Below are 24,943 nucleotides of genomic sequence, written 5' to 3'. Positions count from 1 at the left end.
AAAGAGTATAGGTTGATTGCTTTGCATAAAAAGTCTTTATTTGCTGTGCTTTAATTTTTCTACAAGATTACCCAAGGCATTATAAACAAGCAATTTTTTGCCGCTTAAAATATTTTGTAATCATTCAATATAGAAGTAAAGTATATATTTTGTTTCAAAAATAATTCTTAATTTGCAATTTTAGTCTTCAAAATGATTTGAAGGGTATTATTTAGAACAGGCCTACGCAATTTGTTGAAAAATTAAAAATAATCACAAAAAGCTACCTGACATGCTGATCAGCTGTTCAGTTAGTGGAGCTGTTAGCACTGGAGCTGGTAGTGGCAGTGAAGCTTGGAGGCATTCAGTAGCATGTAGTTTGGCTGCTTGACATACCACATATGACCTGTGGTCCATTGTTTAGAACCTCACATGAGTGCTGTCCATTGCATTAGGTCGGGTTTTTTCTTAGACTCATAAACCTGAAAAAAGATATGGGTGTTTTAAATAATCCTCTTATTTAAGTTAATGTGACTCTAAAGTAGACTCCCCCCGCCTTGGAAACCTGATAAAGGCTTTTAATATCAAAAATACATTGTTTTCCCATGAAAATCCAAATCACTACTTTCAAATCATTTTTTGAAATGTGCATTACTCTAATACTCTAGTGTACATACTGTGTTAACCAGTTGCTTGTTTAATTTGTAATACATTATTTATCCTAAAAATTATTCTGTAGTTGGGTCAAATATTACAAAGGTAGCAGTGTCTGCCTAATAACTATAAAGAAGGCGAGATTATTTAAAAAAACCTTTGATGTTACAGTTCCAAATTGATATTACTTGGAAGTAAATACTAAATTAGGTAGGAATTAATTCTACACTTAGATTTACTGTATTAGTTTCTTAATCTTTTCATGAATCAAGTTACTGGTTTTCAAAGTGATACATTTCATTCGTACATCTTAATATATCTCCTATGAAGGAAATCTCATTTAAATCATTGGACAACCACAGAATAAAATAACATACTTTCCATACATTTATTTTAGTTTGCCTTGTTTCAATATTTTCTTTCTATCCTTCTTAATCAGAATATCAGAAATCTGAATTTTTAAAAAATCCTTCCTCAATTCTTGAATGTCTTTCTTCAGAATTGACTCTCAGCTGCCCAAACTCACTGGACAACATATAGTCGCATAACAAAATATCCATAGAGAAAATTTGAGATAAAATTTCCCCAAATAAGAAATAATTAAAATAAAATGTAATTTTTCCATTACAAGTTAAAAAAATAAGACTAAAGCTTTTTTTAAAAAACTAGTAAAAACAAAGTCCTTAGGGTAAAATCAGATATAAATGTAAATCAGATCAAATAATTGTCACTACCCTGGGTTGAGTTCTGTCACTGCTGGCTTCCTTATGGCAAATGTGAAATCATAATTTAGAGTACCAAAGTAAACAGTAAGAAAATGAAAAAAGGTCATATTAAAATCCAACAGAAGGTTATAGAATGAATCGGCATTCAACCAGTCAATTAAAATATTATAGATCAAAGAGTAAGAAAAACTTTAAAAGGTATAAACAAACAGCTAAAGGGAAAAGATGGAAAATCCAAACCTCTGATTGCTCCTACCAAGAATTGCCATCTTCAAGCTGCCTCTTTTCTAGAGGTTTTGCAATCATCTGAGGGCCATCTCGGGTTGTTCTTTGTTGCTGCCATTCAAATCTGGGGCACAAGCTGTCAAATAGCCAGCTTTCGCAACATATCAGTTGATTGCTGGTGGGAGATCACCTGTTGCTCAGCATGCCATTTGGGGGAAGTCCTGACCAACATATAGTCCTAAAGGTGCTTTCTCCAAAAGACAACTGGACTTCCTTGTTTTTTTTTCTTTGAAAACTTTTTGCTTCTCATCAAAGAAGCTTCTATAGTTAGAACAGAAGATGAGAAACAAAACATTTTCAAAGAAATTTCAGTTACCTTTTGGAATAGCCATGTCCTGGATGACTGCGATATCCATGACCTGGATGATTGACAGTCTCCATAGACATTGACCAACATGTAGACGGGTAAACAAAGATTCTTCTGGATAGTCATGTGTATTTTATTCCTTTACTATGTGCAAGCAAATAGAGTAGGACTGTGTATGAAGGCTTTCACCAAGAAAAGTATGGTCTGAAGTTCTCAAATATATTGCATCTCTACTGTACTATGAAAAAATATAAATGCTTTTTGATCCTCAAAGTTTGTGTTGGAAAATAAATTGTTTAGAATGGTTAATATTGATTATTTCATACATATTTAGCTAATTAATGGGTTTTTTATTTATTTTGTTATGTGTATGCAGATGTCTGTTTTATAAAGATGTAAGCAGAGTTTTCATCTGCAATATTTTTTTATTGCTAAACTATAAATTGGGTATGATTTTTCAAGAAATCAGAATTGTGGCTTTGAAAACATCATTTTGCAAATACCTTTGTATAAACTATCAGCAATATATATAGTATTATATATTAATAGGTAAACCGTTGCATGAAATTATTTTGGAAAATATTCATGACTGGAATGCAAAGGTGAAGGATAGTAAGAAAGTAACCTCAGCTATGGGTAAGTTCATCAGGCTTTTTTTCCCCTAATGAAATCAGGCAAAATTCAAGTCAAGAAACATACACCACCTTAGATTATTTTAAGATCTAGGAAGGAAGTACAACATTTTGGGGTTCTCATCCATCCACCTAATCTATAAAAGAGGACTGGAAAAGAAAAGAATCAACAGCTACACAGCGTGGGAGATGGACTAGGATTTGAGACAATGGACAACTAGTTGGAAATAGATTATATCTCATCTGAAAGCAGTGTAATCAGATCACTTTCCTGATCTGGTCTATTTTGTAGGACTAACAGTAGTGTATTACAATCAATGGCCTAAAAGTCCTTTCCATAAGACCTCAATAGTCCTATAAAATGCTTGGATTTGGAATAGTATATATTTCATCACTGTTGCAGCCAATCTTCTATAGTCTAATTTTTTCCCTTTTCCACTCAGTTTCTCTTTTTGCTCGAATATGTTCAGTCTATAGTGGGAGGTAATATGTTCAGTCTGTATGGTGGGAGGTAATTTCATGTCCCTTTGTAAATTCTGGATTGATTGTATTGGCATTCATAGATTGAATAATAGGGAGCAGATACTTATTTTAATAGTGGTTAGTTACCGTGTTTCTCACATAATAAGGCTGGGCCTTATTTTTTTTTGACGAAAAGCGGCTAGGGCGTCTTTTCGGGGGTGACTAATTCCCCCCTTGCATCCTCGGGTGGGTGGGTGGGCGGGCGGCGACAGCTTGGATATTCGGGAGACCTTCGGGTTCGGGCACCGTTGCTTTCCCTTCTCCCTTGCTGCCGCGGCGTTTAGGCGCAGCCATGTGCGGCCAGTCAGGGCTCCTCCCTGCAACTGGAGCCCTGAGGAGACACTTGGCTTCAGGCGCTCCGTCTTCCCTTTGCTTTGAAGGTAAAGCGAATTATTTTACAAAGCCTCCCCTGCCGAGAGGGCAGCCCAACCCACGTGGGAGGCTAATTTCCGGGGCCTCTTCCGTTCCTCCCGACCTCCCTACGCTGCGCGCCTCTGGCGGCCCTGGCAGGATGAGCGGAGGGTCCGGCGGGGGCGCTCGCTGCCCGCCAGGGCGCACCAGAGCCGTAAGGGCTGGGCAAAGCTGGGAAAGTGAGCGCGGGTGTGTGTGTGCCTCCTCCTGCCCCTCGTTCCCCAAATCTCGCCCGGGCTGGCGGGCGCTAAGCTCGCTCGTTCTCCCGCGTCGGGCTATGGATGGTGGCTGTTTCCGCTGCGAGCGGCTCAGACCCGCTGCTGCTGCTCTGCAGCCGCCCGCCTGGCCTTTCTTTGAGGTGGAAGAGCTCGCTGGGCTGAAGAAGGGAGCGGCGCGTCAGAGGCGCGCAGCGTAGGGAGGTCGGGGAGGACGGAAGAGGCCCGGGAGATTAGCCTCCCACGTGGGGTTGGGCTGCCCTCTCGGGCAGGGAGGCTTTGTAAAATAATTCGCTTTACCTTCGAAAGCAAAGGGAAGACGGGCGCCTGAAGCCAAGTGTCTCCTCAGGGCTCGGTTGCAGGGAGGAGCCCTGACTGGCTGCACGTGGCTGCGCCAAGCGCCGCGGCAGCAAGGGAGAAGGGATAAGCAACGGTGGAAGGTCTCCCGATATGAAGTGCCCCACCAACGCAGGCAGCACCATATCCGGGCATGCAACAAAAGTACTTACTAGCGGCAAGCCCACCCCCGCTCTCCCCCATTTCGCATGTTTAATATGGGGCTTAATTTGGGAGGAGGGGCTTAATTTGATTTTATGCCAATAAAACATGGTGGGGCTTCCTATTGGTGGAGGCCGTATTGTTGGAGAAACACGGTAGAAAGGTGAAGAATCTTTCTACACAGATTCTTAAGTATCATTTTCCCCTTAGATCATACTGTGGGGAAAAAATATGTTCAAGAAAAGAAAGTGGAACGGAAAGAACTGGATGATAACGATTGCTTAACTCCAAATATTGTCTCAGTATCTATAGGCGATGCATTTTTGGGCATGGTTGCCCACATACAAAACCCAGGAATTTTTTTTTGTCAACAGACAGTAAATGGCTGTAAGTTCTTCTTTTATCTTGAGATATAAATACTTGTGCACCTGTATATTTTGTGCATTTAATAAATTATTGAGATAAGATAGACACATTTATGTGTATTAATGATCATGGGAAGAGAACATTAAAATGTAAACTGCAGTCTGAAAATTGTTTGTAATTTATCATGAGCTATATAAATGACTTAAGTTTTTTTTTGAGATTACAGAAATGAAAGTCTTAGGAGGCTAAATAAAATGAGCAATATTACTATAACTGTGTATTTTTAAAGCATAATTTGCTCTTTTTTTATGTAGCAATTTTCATTTAAGTATATGTGTTGTTAGGCAAACTTTCTCAACTTCAAGTATCCCTACGTGAATATTGTGAAAATACCTTGATCACCCCAGATTTTTGCCCAGCAGTAGGAGATGTATGTTGTGCCCAGTTTACAGGTATGGAGGAGGAAAAGACTGCTTGAATATTTATTATTATTATTACCGGTATCATCATTATATATTTCTATTTGTACAATCAGGAATCCTCAGTAATGTGTGTCTATTCAAAGAATAGGTTAGCCACTAATATGTATTTGTTAAGGCTATATAATACAATTTGAGTATAATCCTGCTTGAATTTTATATGAATGAAACAAAAGTAAACAAAAACTAGACTGTTAGCTTTCTTAGTCTGCATTTATCATGGTAAGTTAAAACAAATTAAAACCATTGGTGAGAAATAGTGCATGTGAATGCACTATTAAATAATAAGACATTTAGCCCTTTTTGAAGAAGTCTGTACTGGCCTTATAATTACCACAACCAAGTCCATTTTCTTTTGGGCGCTGTTTTCTAAATTTTCTTTCCAATTTGGAAAGTGATTTTTTTTAAATTCCAGACTGGATTCAGGTTTAGCATTAGCACTGAGATGGAAGTATTAGAAGAGAAACAAAAATAATACAAGACTGCTACTGAAACTTCAGCTGCTATAAAATGTAAAGCTTGACAGGTTCAGCAGCTTTTGGCAAACCTCTTTCTCTATTCCCTTCTATTTCATGTACCATATATTATTCTTTTGAAGCACAAATATTTTCATTTTAAAATAAGCAGTAAAATTGCTTGCTGACCTTCTGATAGGGTCAATATACCTTGTATTTAAGAGGATAAATAACTATTGTTATTTCCTTTATTTGTGTATAGGGCATCTTATTATTTTGTGATTTTGTTTTTTTTACATCAAACTTTTTTTTATATTGTATTTTAACATTGTAGTTTCTTTGTTGTATTACCACTGATACACTTTTAAAGAAAAAATAGTTAAGATTAAATATGACTTTCATATTTTTTTCCTCAGAAGATAACCAGTGGTATCGTGCAACAGTGATATCCTTTATTTCAGAGAAAATTGCTTTGGTCGGATACATAGATTATGGAAACTTTGAAATGTTACAGTTAAATAGACTTCGACCAATTGTTCAGAAATTAATGGAATTACCAATGCAAGCTATAAATTGTACCCTAGCAGGTAGGAAACAAATAATTATAATTCAGTATTGATGGAACAATTACTTTTTGTAAAGAAATCCTTAAGGCTTCATTTTTTAATTGTGCCTATGTGTAATATATGGTATATAGTATATACTAATTGAATTGACATGTATATCATCCTTTTAGGAAAATCTTTACTTTGGATACACTCAGCAAAAATGTATATATTGCTTTGAACAAGATAGTAGGTCTGTCTAATTAGAACGTCTCCTGTTGACTAACTCAGCTATTAATAATTAAAGTTAGAAACTTCCAACAGAATTGCATCAGGGCCATACAATTGTAAGAAATCTGTATGGATAGATATAAAAGCAGCACAATATTAATTATTTTATGTATTTTTTCATTATTTCTCTGCAAATTCTCAGAAATATTTTTTTGTAGTACTCTTGAGTACCCCAGAGAATGTGCCATGAGTTTAGTGGCGCTTTGACCAGTGGAAGAATACGAGCCTCCCAAAGATTGTATTATTTTTGGCAATTGAGTATTCCTTGGGCAACAGTGCTGTCACCAGCAGATCCTTTCAATCCAAAAGCATCCTTTGGTTGGTTTTGTAGGTGCTTCTTATATGAATAACAACAGACAGTATCTCATCTTTAACCTCTATAGTTCATATAAAGGTGTTTTTATTATATTTGAAAAAAAAACCTAAGCAATTAAAGATCCACAAATGTCCAGATGAGCCAAAAGAGTTCTGGTTCAGTGAGATCTAGGGCTCAGTGCCATACTGAATGGGGCACCAATGCCATATGTGACGATAGTCTGTATTATGGAGGTAGTTGTAATACACATGTGTTGAAACCAGAGGCTTCAAGTAAATAAATAGTTCCCAGTGTTCCCTTTAGTGGAGAAGTACCTTCGACACTTGTCCACTAAATGTGTAATTATAAGAATTAAAACCAGGATGATTAAAATATTTTTTCTGCATCCTTTAATGACACACTGAATCCTCTTTCACTCATTCGTTAGCCAAAATGGATGTAATACTTCATTAAGATTCAACAGCACTATTTAGGTATGAAAAATAGTTTCTATTTGGATGCATAAATGAGAACATAGCAAATGTGAAATGCATGATAAAGTGGTAAGCAAGCAAATATCCTAACAATAATAAAAATTCCTAAAAGATAGTGCACTTTTGGATTGTCTTTACAAAGTAGTGCTTGGGAGATTTAGTCCAGCTGCAGAGAAATCATGTACTCTCTTTTCATGTATGGCATTTTAAAAAATGGTCCTTTTGTTTTCAGGTGTGAAACCAATATCTGGAATCTGGCCAGCAGAAGCAACTTTTGCCATGAAGCAACTGGTCCAGAATAAAGTAGTTGCCATAAAAGTCACTGACAAGAAAATGAACACTTCTGTTGTAGAAATTACAGACGAATCTGTGACTCCATCAGTTAATATATCTAAATATCTTTTAGAGTTAGGTTATGCAGTAGAAGAAGCACCTATTCTTTTGAAACCGATTGAAACAGTGAAAGAAACAAATGGTAAGTGTAAAAGGTTATTACTATAATGAGTTCAAATGACATTCAAATTATTTTGTAGTGTATGGATGATAACTTGAGTTTAAGAACAGTGGTGATTGAATACAAACTACTATGTTAATTCTAACAACTAGAACAAGGATAGGTACTTGTTTAGGGTCAGGAACAAATGTGGATTTTAGAGAACAAGGTATGGTTTTTAAAAGTGGCTGCCACGGTGGGTAGGGCAAAAAAAATCTATTTTTCTCTGAAGATAAATAGCTTTCCAAGATAAAATCTTCCTACTTTAAACTTTATGAAACCCAGCACTATTTCTGCAAAGAAATATGGTTGCAGAGGCTCATGTTTCATTTTGTGGCATGATATATGAATGTCGTTCAAATTATTTTGTAAAATTCAGACAGAAAAAAGACTAGTAAGCATCAAGTGACATGTTCATGGATCTGTTGAGGGCCTTGGACAATTCCCACTCCTTACATTATTTAGTATTTTATATATTCTTTATTATATTTTATCCAGTTACCAGTTGAAATTGATTAATCTTGAAATTAAAACTGATGCTTCTAAAAATAGATAGAATTGATAGATATTTTAGTCGGATTATGTATGAGTTTATCATTTATCGTATATATTTATTAAGAGGGTTATTAAAACATAGTTGTAGTAGTTCTTCATATTCACTTCTCCTTTCCTATAGGTGAAAAGCAGGAGCCTGTTAATTGGTCTTGGGTCACATTAACAGCTAAACAGGTGGTAAATGTCATGGTCTCTGTGTTGTACAATCCCAGCAAGTTCTATTGCCAGTTATTAAACAAAGACGGTACATTTTTTTTCCTCCTTTGTTTTCTAATCCTCCCTGGGGCTAGAAATAGGTTTGGTAGCTTCAGGAAAATTAACATAACATAATAAACATTCAGGTTAAATAAATATATTGTAATTTGGGGCAAAATAATTAAATGTTATGTGTATGCTGTTGACACATCAGTAAAGAGAACTTGGGATCAGATGTGAGAACTCAAAATGTCAAACTAGTGTGCAGCACTAGGAAAATTTTGATTTAGTAGTATTTGGAAAAGAGTGAATATGAAACTATGGAAGGAGTTTCATTAACTAGAGAAAATTATGAAGCAGGAATGAAATAGATTTGAAGAAATAACCTGAAGTAAACCCTAACTGTAATGTGTTAGTGTGATCACCAAAGCAATATAGCTAATAAAAAACAATTCTTATCTGCTAAAGAATGTTTATGCAGTTTGCAGATATGAGTATCTTCTCAAAGAACAAATTGCACTTCTCAAAGAACAAATTGCACAAGTCTATGGTATAACTTTCTTTGGTTAATTCCGTAAAATTATTTAAATGAATATATATACAGTCCTGGAACTGTATACACATTGACACAGAATAAGTAAATTCTTCACTTATTTCTACCAAAGTGCTTTTTTTCTTTCTGGAGAAATACTCTTGTTGAATATATGGCACTGCTCCACAAATACATAGCTGTGAGACCCTTTTTCTTAGGTTGGGCTCAAGGAATCAGGTGGGATTGCTGCTGCTATACCAGTCTCCCTGGTGCATGGCAGCTTCCCTACCTGGGCTCCTGGATCTCACCATGGGACTGGTGGTGGAGTTCCCCAGCTTATATTTCTGGGAAACTTCAATCTGCCATCCCTTGATCAGAGGTAGTCCGAGATTTCATGGAATCCATGACTTCCAGGGGCTGTCCCAGGTCATTCAGGGCCTGACTAGGAAAGTGGTCATACACCTGATTTGGTGTTCTTGTCAGAGCAGTGCCTATGTGACCTGGAATTGGTGGACTTGTCTGGTTCCCCTGTCATGGTCGGATCACAGTCTGATGGCAATGAGTTTCTCAAGACCCCCAACCCTCTTCCAACCCTCTCCCTGCACGGAGGCAGGACCTATTAGATTGATCCGTCCCTGTCAACTAGAGGTCCTGCCTGATGGGTTCCAAAAGGAGCTGGGGTTATAACTGCAGATCTGCTGTGCAGTCCAATCGAGCTCTTAGTCACTGTGACTGAGGCTCTAGATAGGATTGCCCCCATGCAAACTCTCCTCACCCATAGACCTCTCTGTCCTCCCTGGAGGAACTAAGAGGGATGAAACGGATGAAGAGACATCTAGAGCACTGCTGGCGGAAGACAGGGTATGAACTCGACAGAACACTGGTAAGAGCTGCTATTAAGGAGTACATTGTGGCGATTCATGTGGTGAAGTGTAAATATTTCTCCACACTAGTTGTATCTGCCAATAATCGCCCAACGACCCTCTAAGGTGAGCCACCTCCTTGTGGGGAAAAAGGAGATTGAAGTGGCATGCTGAGGAATTTGCGGATTTTCTGGAAGACAAAATCGCTTGACTTTATTCCCAGTTATTTATTTATTTATTTGTTTATTTATTTATTTTGTCAAGCAATTATAAGATTACAGGTATAAATATAGACATAGTTATGAGTACATGAAATGGATACATATAAGAAAAATAAAAAGAAACAATAGGACAGGGACGGTAGGCACGTTAGTGCGCTTATGCATGCCTCCTAGATGCCGGCATGGTTGCTGATCCAGTGGAAGCCCCTGAGGCAGGTTCTTGCCCTGTTATCTGGGAACGGTTTGACCCTGTTGCTCCTGAGGAAGTGGACAAGATCCTAGGGAGCATGCACAGAAGCACCTGTGTTTTAGATCCATGTCCTTCCTGGCTTGTGAAAGCTTCCTGGCAGTTGACAGGTATGTGGACTAGCAGTGATAAATGCTTCCCTACAGGAGGGGCTAGTGCCCCAGCACTTTAAGGAGGCTGTGGTCCTCTTCTTAAGAAGCCATCGCTGGATTCTACCCTGTTGGATAATTTCTAACTTGTCTCCAATCTTCCTTTTTTGGGGAAAGTTGTTGAGAAGGTGGTTGTGTGGCAGCTCCAGAGATTTCTGCATGAAACAGATTATCTAGACCCCTTGCAGTTAGGATTCAGGCCTGGATATGGGACAGAAACAGAATTGGTCACACTTTTGGATGATCTCTGGCGGAAGCAGGATGATGGTAATGCATCCATCATTGTTCTATTTGACCTCTAGGTGATACTGTTGTCCATAGTATTCTTCTGGAGCAGCTTCAGGGGATGGGATTGGGAGGCTCTGTGCTATCTTAGTTCACTTCCTTTTTCTGCAGTCAGTATTGATAGGAGGGGAGAGATCCAGTCCTCGCCCACTGCTTTGCGGGGTTCTGCGAGGCTTGGTCCTCTCCGTTCCTATTCAACATTTATATGAAGCCATTCAGTGGGATCATCTGTCACCATGGACTGAAGTATCATCAGTATGCTCATGATACACAGCTGTATATCTCAGCCCATGATGAGTTAAGCAGTGTCGTTTTCTCCTCTCGCAGGGCCTGGATGGGAAGCAATGAGTTGAAACAATCCTGGCAAGACCGAGTGGCTCTGGGTTTGGGGTTCTTTGGCCCAGGGAGAATTGCTACCTTTGGTCTTGGATGGGGTGGCACTACCCCAAATAGATCCTGTGCATAATCTAATGGTTCTGCTGGACTCAAAACTCCAGCTCAAAGAACTGGTTGTCACCTTTAAAGCCCTTCAAGGCTTGGGACCAGGTTATTTGAGGGACCGTCTCTTTATCGGTCACATCTATACAACCCACCAGAGTGGGGAGGCAAGGAATGTTGCGAGTCCTATCCCCCAGGGAGATATACCTGGTGGGACTCAGAAGAAGGGCCTTCTCTATGGTGGCTTCCTCTCTCTGGAACATCATTCTCCCAGAGATTAGAATGGCCCCCACTCTAACACTCTTCCAGAAGGCACTGAAAACCTGGTTCTGCCAGCGGGCCATTAAACGGCGGAACCATTTAATGGGATGGAACCCATTAAATGGTTCATGTGATGTGTTCTCGGGGGGGGGGGGTATTATATTATTTCATTAATTTATTATATGATTATTCTCTCTTATTTGTTTTATATATGAGGTTTTTATATTTGTATAAGCCAACCTTGAGTTGCCATGTACGAATAGGCAGCAATATAAATAAATACATATGAGTGTCCCATGGGCATTTATTTGATCATTTTTAGAATGCTTGACTTATAGGCACAAAGACTAGCGCAGCTAGACAGCTTTGACTGAAAGGAAGAGTATTAACCTTGAGGTAATCTTAAAACACCTCAATATCTCAACCAATTGTTTTCCAGATTTGAATGCTCTCAAAGAACTCAACTTATCTTTAGCAGAGTACTGTGAGAAAACAAAACCCAATGTTTCCCAAATAATAAAAGGGAAGGTATATGGTGCTTATTTTTCTGGTAAATAATATTTTCCCTCTGTTTTTTAAAGAAATATCAACATTTGTTGTATGCATGTATCAAATTTGTAATGTAAATTGAAGCAGTAAAGGAATCTGTTAGATCTGTGAATGTTCCATTTTACCGTACTGTTGAATATTTATACTTTATATTTCTATATGACTAGTTTAGGTTAGTGCAGTGTTGCATTTTGTTTTGTTTTACTTTACATTATGCCTTGATTGTTGCAGCTTGATGTAGATTTTTTTTCTTCTTAATAAGATTCTTCTACATTTACTGTATTTTTTTTGCATTGTAAGAGAGTTAGTATCTAGCTATAAATGACATTGGTAAATTAAATAAAATTGATTAAGCTCAGGTTTCTGGAAGAAAATTAATTATGTGTTTATTCAATCTCCTTTTCTTTTAAATTAGAGGATGGTAGATGGTATCGTGCCTATGTAAAAGATGTCATTTCGCTTGAAGTAATTAAAGTTCAGTTTGTAGATTATGGAAATTACGAAGAAATTACGCTAGATAAAATTAGACAGATTTCATCTACATTCTTGAAACTTCCCTTTCAGGGAATCAAATGTTGGCTTTCAGGTAATTTCAGGAGTAGGAAACTCTTGAATTTTGTATAAGATATTAAATTAAAATATAAATAATACCTCATAGTATTTGATTATGCTGGAAGATGTTCATTTTGTATATTATACATTTGAATAATTTATCTTCATTTTATGTTTCTAAAACAAAACAATTTAAATTTGCTTTTTATTAAGTTATGCATTAAAATTCAGGGGCCTTAAAATGGTACAATTGATCCAAACGATCATACTTTCTAATAAATATGGCTGAGTCATTAAGTCCTGTCAAATTGTTTCTAACTTGGAATTAATGTAGAAATAATCTTTAGTCTGGTCATTTGAAATGAGCTCAATTTTAAATATATATATCTATTTATATATATAAAAAGACATGAGGAAAAACAATAGTTTCTAGTATTGGCTAAAATTGGCAGTGTCACAAGTCAAGATGCTTTCTATTATGTAGTCTATTGAGTAGTTACATGGTTTTGTGATGCTAAATTCCATAACAGCATATACTTGCAGGCCTTAATAGAGACCAGACATAGAAAAATACTACTTTCCTAATACAATATATTGAATACTTCTACTCATAACAGTTTTGCATATTCCTGTCAAAACATTTTGAATCATTCAGCTATCCAATTTAATATTATATTAGCTTTTTTATTGCCCCAAAGAGTCAAAAGATGGAAAATCATAGCAATATCCTTAATGCTTTGAGAAAAAGTATTTTCTCTTCATATTCATGAATTAATTCCTATTAAAGTTATTAATATTTGCTCTTTAAGAAGTGTATGGAATATTGTGCTCATGATTTCAAAAAGCATTTTCTAAAGAGCATTGAAAGTCTACTTAATATTTCTTTCTGTTCACCACAGGTGTGAGACCCATAAATAACAAATGGACTACAGAAGCTATAACAACCTTTCAAACGTATGCAACTGAAAAAAAACTGCAAGCCAGAGTAATTTCTGTAATAAAGAATGGTGCTGAAGTGGAGCTTATTGATAATTCTAATAGCATTCCCATGATCAGTGAAATATTAATAAAGAAGCATTTGGCTTTTAAAGAAGACTTAATATTAAATCCAAATACAGTACCAGGTGAGTTGATAAATGATTTCCAAAATAATGTAATAATTCTATTGTTTGGAATGGTATGACAATCACTAAAAATTGCTTGTCTGAGAAAAATTGTGTTCCAAGTTTGGAAAAAAAAAACCACCAGGCTTTTATGGGACATTCTGCCATGTTTCCTAACAAACATGGGAAGCAAGACTTAAGAATACTTTATGCTGTTTGTCAATAGAAATACCCAAAGTGTTCCACTTCAGAGTTTGAAACCTTTATTCTAGCTGTAATGCACATATCCTAAGTTCAGTTTTATATTTGACTAGGAAAAAACTAAACATGCACCACTTACAACATTCAAGGTATTGAATGTATTTTATTTAGTATTTTTACCACCCATGACCTCTTAACTTTCCGAACTATAGGATTTAAAAACAATAAACTTTCCTAGCAGAATGGCAATAACATTTACCCAACTCTTCATTTCTACTATAGCTTCATCATAATGTTCTCCAGCCATTAATGCCCTTTTCTGTTTTTTCAAGCCAATTGCAGCACACCATAATATGGAATAAAATGTCTAAATTTGTCCTAAATGAAGGCAAAAACTCAGAAATAAAGTATTTCGCTCCAGACTTGGTACATTTTCCTTACCTTTTCTGTTCTCTTTTAAGACTAGATTATAATTATTGTAGCATGCTATCCAGAGATACCAGATACCTTAGTACAGATCTTGTTTTGAAGTGCATGATGATGTTCCATAACATTTTCATTGGATGTTGCTGTATAATACTGTATATTTTTTAAAATTTCGTCTGATATTATAGGTACATCTACCAGCATGCAGTGGACAATGCCAACATTTTCTATTGGTGATACATTATCAGCTCTTGTATTAGATGTGGTAGATCCTGGCTTATTTTATGTTATACCAAAAGAAATGAAAGGTAAGAATCAAAAGTACACTATGCCAACAAAAATGATATTTATTGACCCATTCACAAATTATGTATTTATATAAATAAACTATAGCAAACCTCCAGCATGTTTTCTTTCTCATTGTCTCCACCCTCTGCATATAGAGCTCCTGTTAGATAGTACAAGTAGGAAGATTATGAATTTATGTTCTCTGTAACTCTAAATTGCACTGCTAAAATTTGGAAACAAAATAACTGAATTTTGGCAGCATTATTTCAGAATGGTTTTGGAAACCATCCAATTTTTAAGAATGTTTCTATTCCATTTTTGCCTTCCTATCTCCCAAAAGTGAAAAAACCCAAGTAATTTAGAACTTCCCCTTTCACTGTTACAATATCATCAGGTACTTTTCCTCTAGAAGATCAATTTTCCTTTGATTGACAGCCCTGTAACATTATATTAATAGATTGTTGTGGATCCTGAAGTTTGAAATAAAATGAAACCTTGTTTTTAATAAACTACTTAAATCGGGGATGTCAAACTCAATTTCATTGAGGGCCACATCAGGGCTGTGGTTGACTTTGGAGGGCCAGCTGGGTGTGGCCAGCTTGACTCCACTCACTGGGCGTGGCCGACTGAGTGGGCATGGCCAGCTTGATGCCACACCCCAAACTGCTTGTATGTTTCCTCTTTGCTTTGGATAGACCAGGACGAAGCCACACTGGCTCAGTGTTTCCTTTTGCATTAGGTAGACTGGACTGAAATGATGCAGATAGACCAGGCTGAAGCAACATGGGCCAGCCCCTTACATTTTCCAGGATGACCCTGTGGGCCTGATCCGGTCTGTGGGCCTTAAGTTTGACACCCCTGACTTAAGTAGTTTAATAAACCATTTATAGGGAAGAGAGGTCTATTATTGAGAATAATCAGGCAAATCAGAGTATCACTTTACATAAAATTACATCATTTTTTTATCCATTACATTTTTATCCATTCAAAATAAAGCCGGGAAAATCAGCATTTTGTTTAATCATATTTTTACATTACGTCACTTCAGGAACATTGGAATATTTTAATTTATTATAGAAACAGAATTTTGAAAGTGTCAAAAAAGTTACAAAAAGACTATTGGAAAAGAAATATATTTCATTCTAAAAATTAATTCTGGTGCATTAAATATTTCATGCAGTAGACCTACTTCGCTTCTTTGGGGTCCAAACTAAACCAAACCACTTATGTTTTGAAAGTTTTGGCTTCCACATAGAACAAAATGGGATTTTTTTTGTTCCAGAAATGAAACTGTATTTCTCCAGAAGAGATTTAGAGTGAGCAAGTATGGAGAAGGCAAAAACTAAAGATAGTTGAAGGGAGGATGGGAAGGAAACGTGCTAAGCTATCACAGGAGAAAGTTGGGGCAGTAAGATATGTTGCACAGGGAATGCTTTCCATAGTAGTGAGACCATTGCAGTAAGGAATAAAGGCCAGTATTTTGGCAGCTGCACTTCAATTGGAAGGGAATTGGAGAATTGAGTAACAAAATAGCAGACTTGAAAGGGATCTTGGAGATATTCTAGCCCAACTCCCTGCTCAGACAAGAAATTCTATAACATTTCAGACAAATGGTTGCCTAATTTCTTCTTAAAAACTTCCAGTGTTGGAAGCAAGTTGTTCTACTGATTAATTGTTCTCATTATCAGAAAATTTCTCCTTAGTTTTAGGTTGATTCTCTCCTTGATTAGTTTCCATCCATTGCTTCTTGTCCGGCCTTCAGGTGCTTTGGCGAATAGGTTGACTCCTCCTTCTTTGTGGCAACCCTTAGATTTGAATTTTGCTATTATGTTGTGCCCACTCCTTCTTTCATGAAACAAGCCATACCCAATTCCGGAAACCATTTTTTGTATGTTTTAGCCTACAATCCCCTAATCATCTTTGTACTGCTCTTGGCACTCTTTCTAGAGTTTCAACTTCTATTTTATCTATTTTATTGTGGCAGCCAAAGCTAGATGCAATATTCCAAGAGTGGTCCTACCAAGGCATTATAAAGTGGTAGTAACACTTCATATGATTCTATCCTATTGGACAGTTGGAAGGAATGCCATACTGGAGACAGCTGAGAATAAAGGGTGTGAAATGCCCTAAATGCTTCATAAAACCACTCCAGAATTTCATTTTGTCTGAAAAATTGGACTGAGTTTGCAGCTAATTTTAAATGGTTTAGCAATGGAACATAGTAGCTTGTTCCAGATATGAAATAGATCATAATTTCTGTTCTGTACACATTTTTAATAGGAAAGCAAAAATTATTTTTGATGCCCGTGAGTCCTATAATATTGTTTAAAAGAAAAAAAAAAGCTGGCAAGATTTTCAGTGAGAAGTGGTAGTATCCAGAAATCATTTTGATATCCCTTTGCATGAATCCAAAATAATCCTCAGATAATAAAACCAGAATTTAAGGCTAATAGTCATCTTAAAGCACTACTGGTTGGCCATAAAAAGGATGAGAAATAGACAGATTTCACTGCTAGCTGATTAGCTTAAGAAGGCATGGGAGGAAATTGGAGGAGTGTGGACTGATGTTCAGACTGGCATAGCTACAGAGAAGTAGGGGGGAAAGAGCAGGACAAGATTATCACCCAGAATGATCATTAAAGAGAAATGTAAAATTTGTAAGTGGACTTTGTGTTTGAAGTGATGGGTTTATGATTTTGAATTTTTATGCCTGTACATGGCTGAAAACGGTGCTAAAATTGTCATGTGTAACTAATAATTTTCCAAGTTTTAACATTTATATAACATCTCAAATGGTGTCTCCCCTGATATCCTTTCATATTAGTAGGCAAATCTGAAACTTTTAAGAAGTGGACAGTGGATGGATAGAAGTTTTTTCTCAGGTGCATTTGATTTCCCTTAAGAAAACAGCCCCTCACTTTCTGATGATACTGTGACTTCTTTATTCTTTTGAACCTGAAGTATGGCAAAAAAAAAAAAAATCAGTTTTTTTCAGAATCTGGAAAATGTCAGATAAAAAAGCACTCAAACTAAATCCTTGGCATTTTCAATGATTATTGTAAACTGAAAGCAGCTTCAGAATTCTGTTCCCATTATGTCAGCAGAGTTCAAAAGCTTAGCTGGTTTATTTCCATTTCGGTTGTGTTGTAGTTGAAATCGTTGAAAAGCTAAGTGTGTTTGAGACATAGTGATCCATTTTCTCAAGTGATCTATATTATTCAGTGTACCTTTCCAGCTTCTGAATTTCAGGTACAGAATAAGTAGGCTTAAAGGCTTTGTTCAAGTTTTTTAGCCTTCCATTCAGTACCCCATTGATTAGTATGAGGGTAGTGAGAAGACAACAAGTAAGCTGGGACTAGGTAGGGTTTTGTTCCGTGTTCCCAGTATATCAGACAGGCAGACATAAAAGCAATAAAGCCCTGTAAGCTGCAGATGAAGAGAACGTGGGAATGCTGTGAGAACTAGAAGTATCTTGGTGATTAGTTCAGGAGTAAAAGACAGAAAGCCTCCCAGAATGGGGGGGTAATGGTTCACATGCATGTGTGTATTTTCATGCACATATATACATACATAAATTTTAAATGTATATAAACTTATACAGTTGAAAGATTATGTTTGCAGGACTTACGTTGCTAAAATGTCAGGGATGATGTATAAAAAAAAATTCTTGAGCTTTATATAACACATTTGGACATGTTATTTAAAAGCAGCCCTTTAAAATGTTTTCTTTTCATTTCAGTGGATTTAGAAAAGCTCAAAAAGCTAATGACTGAACTTGCCGACTATTGCTATGCTGAAAATGATAACATTTTCCAACCAAAGATTGGTGAACCCTGTTGTGCTAGGTTCTCAGGTGAGGGAATGGACCTAGAAAACTGAAATGTGTGTGTTTGAATAAATGGATGAAATAAAATTTTTACTTACTGTAGAATGTGCTGCAGAGATTTATGAATTAGGTGAAAACAGCATTATTTTAATGTATTTAAGTTTATTTCATTTAAACTCAGAAATCAATGTATGCATTTAGTGGTTTAACACGTGATTCCAATAGCTACTGGAAAAGGTGTAATAATAAAATTGATCACGATTTCAATATTAAATAGTAAAGCAGACTATTTTTTCATTCACAGAAAAGTTAACTACACTAAATAATTAACAGCTGGTCTCAGCAGCTTATGCATGGGAAAAATATGCATAATTGTTTGATTTGTTTCAAAAGCAAGCCAGAATGTGGTTATTTTAGATAGAAAATTATTTAAGTTTTTTGTTCTGTTTTTATTTAATGACATTGATTTTCTAACCTTTTACAATTAGGAGAGATCACAATGTCTCTTCTACTAGTGATTTAAGCCAGAAGGGTGTTTATTTGGGATGGAACAAATCAGCAGATCTTTAAGGAACATGTGTCCCAATGAGGAAAATATTCTAGATGTGACTGCATTGAGAACAAGCTGTGAAGAAATAAATTGCTGTGAAGGAATCTATGCTTCCACTGTTGTGGTGTTTGGTCATTCTGCTTATTCTTGGCTATCTCCCTCTTAAACAACTTCCATAGTCCCATTCTTTTTAAAAATTGTTTTGAGTTTGTAGGTGGATGACAGTTTAAGTTAGAAAGAGAAGGTTTCCATTATCAATCTCTCTTGCTTTTTGAATTAATCCTGTCTAAATTTAAGGAAATGTATTCCTTCAAAAATAAATTTCTTCTCAAATATGACCTGCTTGTTTATTTGGGAGAATTCTTCCAAATAATTTTTCTATAAGTGACTGATAGCACTACTTGTTGCCTATATACTGTATGTTAAACAGAACTAGTTTTCTCTTTTAAAAAGATACTTTCCTTTAAGACTTCTCTCCTTCTTCACCTTTCACTCTCCAATTTAGAAATTCTCCACAGTGAATTTTGCTATCATTGAACAAACAGAGAGTTGGGTGGAAGAACAAGTTAGTTAATCATGATTTGGTTAACCAAGACTTAATTGGAGTGGATGAAATGTTCACAATATTTAAGAGAAACCTCAGCATTTAGATGTATTTTGCGTAAATGCAATTGATTAGTTTGTCTATAATGATGACCTTCTCAGTCTTGATTTTTCACTCCATTTTAGGCGATGACAAATGGTACCGTGCTCTTGTTTTGGAAATAAATGTATCCGAAGTCAAAGTAGTATATGCCGATTATGGAAATGTGGAAATGTTGCCTTTCTCTAGACTTCAGCCTATAACTGCCCCCTACTTAAAATTGCCGTTTCAAATACTTAAATGTTCCTTAGCAGGTAACAAACCAATTAGTTCCATTTGTCAAAACAGTAAATATTTTATTTTAATTCCATTTTTCAGTCATATAGTTAGTTATGTCAGAATAACATTAAATCTAATGAATTAATAACCATAGTGAGTTTTTTTTCCTTTGCTGCTTCTGGAAGACCGCAAGAGAAGAAAGACCAGGTGTTAAATACAAAGAGAAATGTGTGACGTACTCCTTTCCAGTGTTTCATAATTACAAAAATGAGAGATTGATGAAATTTGTGCTATGAATGTAGTAACTTGTATTAGTGACATATTAGTGTCAGCATAAAAGAAAGTTAAAATTCATGATTCAGGTGGAGTTGACTTCCTTGCTTGAATAAGCTTTTTCTTTCCTTTTTTGTCTTAGTTGTGTCCTTAAACTTTGCAACATATATTCTTGATGTGTCAGAGATTCAGTGAAATGTATTGATGTCTTGGGGGGGGGGTTATTAACGAGATAGATCATCTTTATTTAATTGGTACTGAATATAACATTGAGCACTATAAATGATTCTACCATTACCATTCTGTATAGAATTGACTGAAGCTAAACCTCTTTGAACTTTTGAACCATTATATATTTGTAGTTTCTCTCGATTCCAGGTATTATGGGACTGGATGGAAAGTGGTCCATATCAGCAATAGAGAAGCTGAAAAGTCTCTTAATGAATCAACATGTAATAATTACAGTGAAAGAAGTTACTCAAAATATTTATCCAGTAATTGTGCAAAAAAAGAGTGAAAATTGTGTTATGGATATAGCAGAACAATTAATAACTGAAAACTTGGCAAAATACAGCAGTAATGGTGATCGTAAGTACTTCCAAACAATTGCTTGTATATTTATCTGCTACGTATATACCTTTCTGAAACATTGTATAGCTAAAACAAAAACTGGTAGCAAGTACTAGGAAGTGCATTTCAATTTTCACTTCGGTTTTTCACTAGTGGAATAAATATTTAAATGTATTTTTCCTTCATTTAGAATGCTCAAAGACAACAGATTGTTACTGTGTAGAGTTGAAAAAGCAAGTAAGTTTCAATTTGAAATTAGTTCTCTTGATTTCTAAGTACAGGTTATTTACATAGAAATGATCCACAGAACACTTATCTGTAAAAATATTTTTACTGAACAAAAAAAGTAATCAGTCTTTTCAAATGTATAATTTACATAGTAAATATATTAATAAAAACAGTAAATTTTTAGAGGTCAATGCATAGTTGATGTTATGTACCCAAATGAAACTGTAATCTGTTCCTGAAATTTCACTAGAAATTTCAACTGTTTTAAGGCTCTCAATATATTTGAGTAATTGGCTGTAAAGAGGATGGATTAGAGGGGTTCTTCCCCCAAGAAAAGGCTATGATTCCAAAATTAATTATCTGTATTTCAGGAGTACTAATTCTTATTTTAACAAAAAAAAGTGTACTAATATGAAATTAGCAAAAGTAAGTGTGAGAATGCTTCCAAACTAATAATTAGACAATAGTTGAATAAGTAGAGTTATAAATTGCAGCATTAAGCAAATACAATCTGAACTAGAATGCTTAGTGGTGCTTTCTGTTTGCAGTAAATGGACTGAAAACCTAGCTTGAGGCAAGACAATTCCATTATAATTTCTGGTTTTCCTCTACATTATAGGTTGCAAAACTTGAACAGATTCTTTATTTTCTTCTGAAAGACCGCTTTGGTGAAGATAACATTCCTGACATATTAAAGCCCTTGGAAAAATAAAATTATGCATATATCATATATTGTAATATATCAAATATTGTAAAAATAATACTAAAAGTTAATGCATTTGGTTTTATGTCATACTGAAATTTAAGTTGTTGATTTTGTGAGGTGCCAAAGTGCAAAACTACTTTTCTGCCAAGGGATGCCATGAAATAACTGGTATAATTTAGAAGCAACCATGTTTTGAGTGCCATTCGTTTTGCAGAAGCTATGACCTAGAACAAGGGTGTCAAACTCGTGGCCCAGCCGGGTGCGTCATGCATTGACCACGCTCACTCCCGGTTTAGCGAAGGGGAAAAAAGTAAAAAAAAGTGACGACAACGTGATGCTGCAAGTCCCCCCCCCCCCCCGACTTAGAACAATGTAATTGAATCGTGATACTTTTCTTAAGCCAGATCAAGGCTGAAAAGTTCATTGACTTTTGTGTTGCAACTATTTACCAAAGAAACAGTAAATAAAATTTATCCATACAAGTCAAGTGGCTTCTCAAAACCATTACATTTATCTCCAATTTTGGGTAGGGTATTGACATAGACTTTAGACATTCAGATTAGGAATCAAATAGACTTGGTTGGGATAGAAAACAACGGTTAGCTGTCCATAACTGAACGCTAATATGTCTATAAGTTGTATTTTGCAATAATCTTGGCGTTCCCCAGGAAGAAATCTTGAATTTCTATGAAGTACAGAATAAATCCTTTCTTCATATACCTAAGGATGCCTGCAAGCCCACCCCCACTTCCCAAAGTATCTACACGTTCAACTACAGACCTAGTGAGAGCTGAAAACAATTACAATTTTATACATGCTCTCAGATTCTAATAAAGCCAGTCTCCAAAATGCACAAATTCTTCTGCAGTAAACCCTTAATTTAACAGTTTTCCCATTATTCCTAGATGTTTGTTAAATAACATTTGCAAACATTAAAATTCATGCAAATTTACACGCTTCATTTAGTCTATTTAAAATGCAGCTCTTCAAATATATAACAATGTGGATCCGTTCCTTACTGAGATAAAAGTCATTTGCATCTTAAGCTGAACACCTGAAGCAACTCTGACAAAAATAACAAACATTACAGGAAGTTTCCCTAGATGTCGCTACATTATATACTAGGACCCAGAAGGGCCTTCTCTGTAATGGCTTCCCTATGGAAATTAGATTTGCCCTCACTTTTTTGGAAGGCCCTGAAGACAGGATTCTGCAGCAGACCCGGGAAACTCAGAGTGGGATGGAGCCCATAAAATGGCTGGTATAAATGTGTTGTCATTTGTGGGGGGGGAGTTATTTTATTTCTTTTATTTCTTGTCAGTTGCCATGAATGAATAGGCAGCAATATAAATTTTCCAAATAAATAATTAGATCTTTAAGGGAACGGACAGTTGTTAGGTCGGTCCTAAAATACTACTTTACTGACCATAGCTATGTCCACATTTCCCTTTCCTCCTGACGTAGGTTGAAGGAATTAAATTGGTAGTGTTAGATCTTGAGGACAAACAGTATTAGGCATCTTTACCACTGATTAAAGCAGAGAATTGGATTCAGATTATTTCAGTGGTGCAGGTATGATACAGCATAAAATGTAAATTCATGCCTCAAGTGCTTTGAGTAGAAGTGCTTTCATTTTTTTTAAAGTTTTCTACACTTTTAAAAAGTTGTAAATGCAAGGATTAGTCATAAAATTATATTTTCATCACCATAGTAACAATGGTAGCTAAACAAGACAATTAGTAAACAAGGAACGTCTGGAGATTCTCAGTCATCCAGGTCATGGTTGTCCCAAAGGTGCTCTAGGATTTATATCCTTCGTTCCAGGGGTGGGATTTTACGGGTTCTGTCTGGCTCTACAGAACCGGTAGCTCTGAAGAGCAGCAGACGCAACCGGTTCTGTGCTGCTGTTTTGGCCCGCCTGCCCGGGCTCTTACCTGTCCTTTATTTCCTGCTTTTCCAACCGCTGCGCGCCCGCACACAGTGCTGCTCAGCTGTCCGGGCAGCTCAGCAGGTCATAAATTGCACTCGTGCATGCGCACGTAACGCAGAGAAACAGAACTGGTAGTTATACCGGTTGGATTCCATCCCTGCTTCATTCCCCACCATCCAGTCAGCTGTAGAAGCTTTTGGGATGAGAAGTGAAACGTCTTCTAAGAAAAACTACGAAGTCCAGTTGCCTCTTGAAAAAAGCACCATTGGGACAGTAAACAAGGACTACATGTAGAGAGTCCTTGCTATTGTGAGAAGATTTCCCATCAGAAAAAATCTGATGCTAAAAAATCCCAATACTTGATCTGCACCTTCTGCCAGAAAAAATATTTGAAACTCTACTGCAAAAGTTTTTGAGCCATTAAAACAGATTCAGGATTCCCAGGATCCAGATCATTAAACAAAACAGGTATCTATTTTTGTTTACCAAAGGCAACCACTACCGATCTATCATTTTACAATTTAAGAGAACCTACGTTTCTCAGCATGTTGCAGACAGCTCACTATACTCTTGCTGCTTGTCTCATATTTTCTGGTGTATGCTTAAATATAGTTGGGATTGGTTGAGATTTCAATTTGTAATGGGATGTGGGAATGATCTTGAGAAAAGGGGAAGAGATGCTGCCTAGGTAACAATCAGATGAGAAGTATCAGTTTTCTGCCTCATCTGTGGCTTAATGGCCAGAGAAAGAAACTTCAGAAGGACCCACTATAATGGATCAAGCAGTTAAAGTGGAGGTGGGAAGTTTTGTACTTTCAGACTTGGAAGACTGGTGTCAGTCCTGCAGATAAATTAGACAGGAAATACTACTAGATGAGCTACAAGTCTGGAAGTACAAAACTATAGGGGACGTGCACCCAATGTGCCTACCTTCCCTGTCCGATTGCTTTTTTTTCTTTTGTTTTTTTTAATATGTATCCATTTCATGTATTCATAACTATGTTTATACTTATACCTGTTATCTTACAATTGCTTGACTAAATAAAAATCAAACATCCCCACTGAACTGCTTGATCCATTAACTTCTGAATGAACCCACAACTCAAGAAATTACAACCTAGTGTATTAATTGAGTCCACTATATGTGGGATACATAATAGTAGTGATTATGTGCAAGAAAATAAGTGAATGTATAAACTAAGCCACTCTAAGGATTTCAGTAGCCATTAAAACAAGATGTAGCCAGAAAGAAGAGTAGTAGGCCACAACTCAAAAAAGACACCCACCTGGCTGAAAGAAACACTCACCTGGCTGAAAGGGGGAAAGCGGGAAGGGTTGCCTGTCCCTTTGACCCCAGTGTGTAATCGGTTGCTGGCATTCCTGCCCTGCATTCCTCACCTTAAAGGTACACACCTCTAGTGCCGAGTCCCGAATTTCCTTGGCACTTGCCGCCTTTCCGAATAGGCGGAGACATAAAGCCCTTCCCA

At 36.4% G+C, this 24,943-nt stretch overlaps 1 protein-coding gene across 2 annotated transcripts in view; it reads left to right on the top strand.

Annotated features, from left to right (window-relative positions):
* Positions 1–21,615, top strand: part of TDRD1 (tudor domain containing 1) — a 36,149-nt gene extending 14,534 nt beyond the window's left edge. For both annotated transcript variants that reach the window (XM_087964519.1, XM_087964520.1), the window contains exons 10-24: positions 2,500–2,586; positions 4,439–4,615; positions 4,939–5,046; positions 5,945–6,115; positions 7,386–7,628; positions 8,323–8,445; positions 11,832–11,942; positions 12,357–12,527; positions 13,393–13,617; positions 14,412–14,531; positions 18,251–18,364; positions 19,617–19,784; positions 20,401–20,610; positions 20,783–20,829; positions 21,440–21,615. In XM_087964519.1, coding sequence (XP_087820645.1) covers positions 2,500–2,586; positions 4,439–4,615; positions 4,939–5,046; positions 5,945–6,115; positions 7,386–7,628; positions 8,323–8,445; positions 11,832–11,942; positions 12,357–12,527; positions 13,393–13,617; positions 14,412–14,531; positions 18,251–18,364; positions 19,617–19,784; positions 20,401–20,610; positions 20,783–20,829; positions 21,440–21,532 — 2,168 coding nt within the window. In that variant the 3' untranslated portion in view covers positions 21,533–21,615. The remainder of the gene's footprint in view (positions 1–2,499; positions 2,587–4,438; positions 4,616–4,938; positions 5,047–5,944; positions 6,116–7,385; positions 7,629–8,322; positions 8,446–11,831; positions 11,943–12,356; positions 12,528–13,392; positions 13,618–14,411; positions 14,532–18,250; positions 18,365–19,616; positions 19,785–20,400; positions 20,611–20,782; positions 20,830–21,439) is intronic.
* Positions 21,616–24,943: the final 3,328 nt, after the last annotated feature.

Source organism: Notechis scutatus, chromosome 4 (assembly GCF_049901735.1).
Source record: "Notechis scutatus isolate UNSWTSFEM ecotype Mainland chromosome 4, rNotScu1.2, whole genome shotgun sequence".
NCBI classification, from domain to species: domain Eukaryota; kingdom Metazoa; phylum Chordata; class Lepidosauria; order Squamata; family Elapidae; genus Notechis; species Notechis scutatus.
The sequence above is the reverse complement of the archived record's forward strand: the minus strand, read 5'-3'. Positions and strand labels throughout refer to the sequence as shown.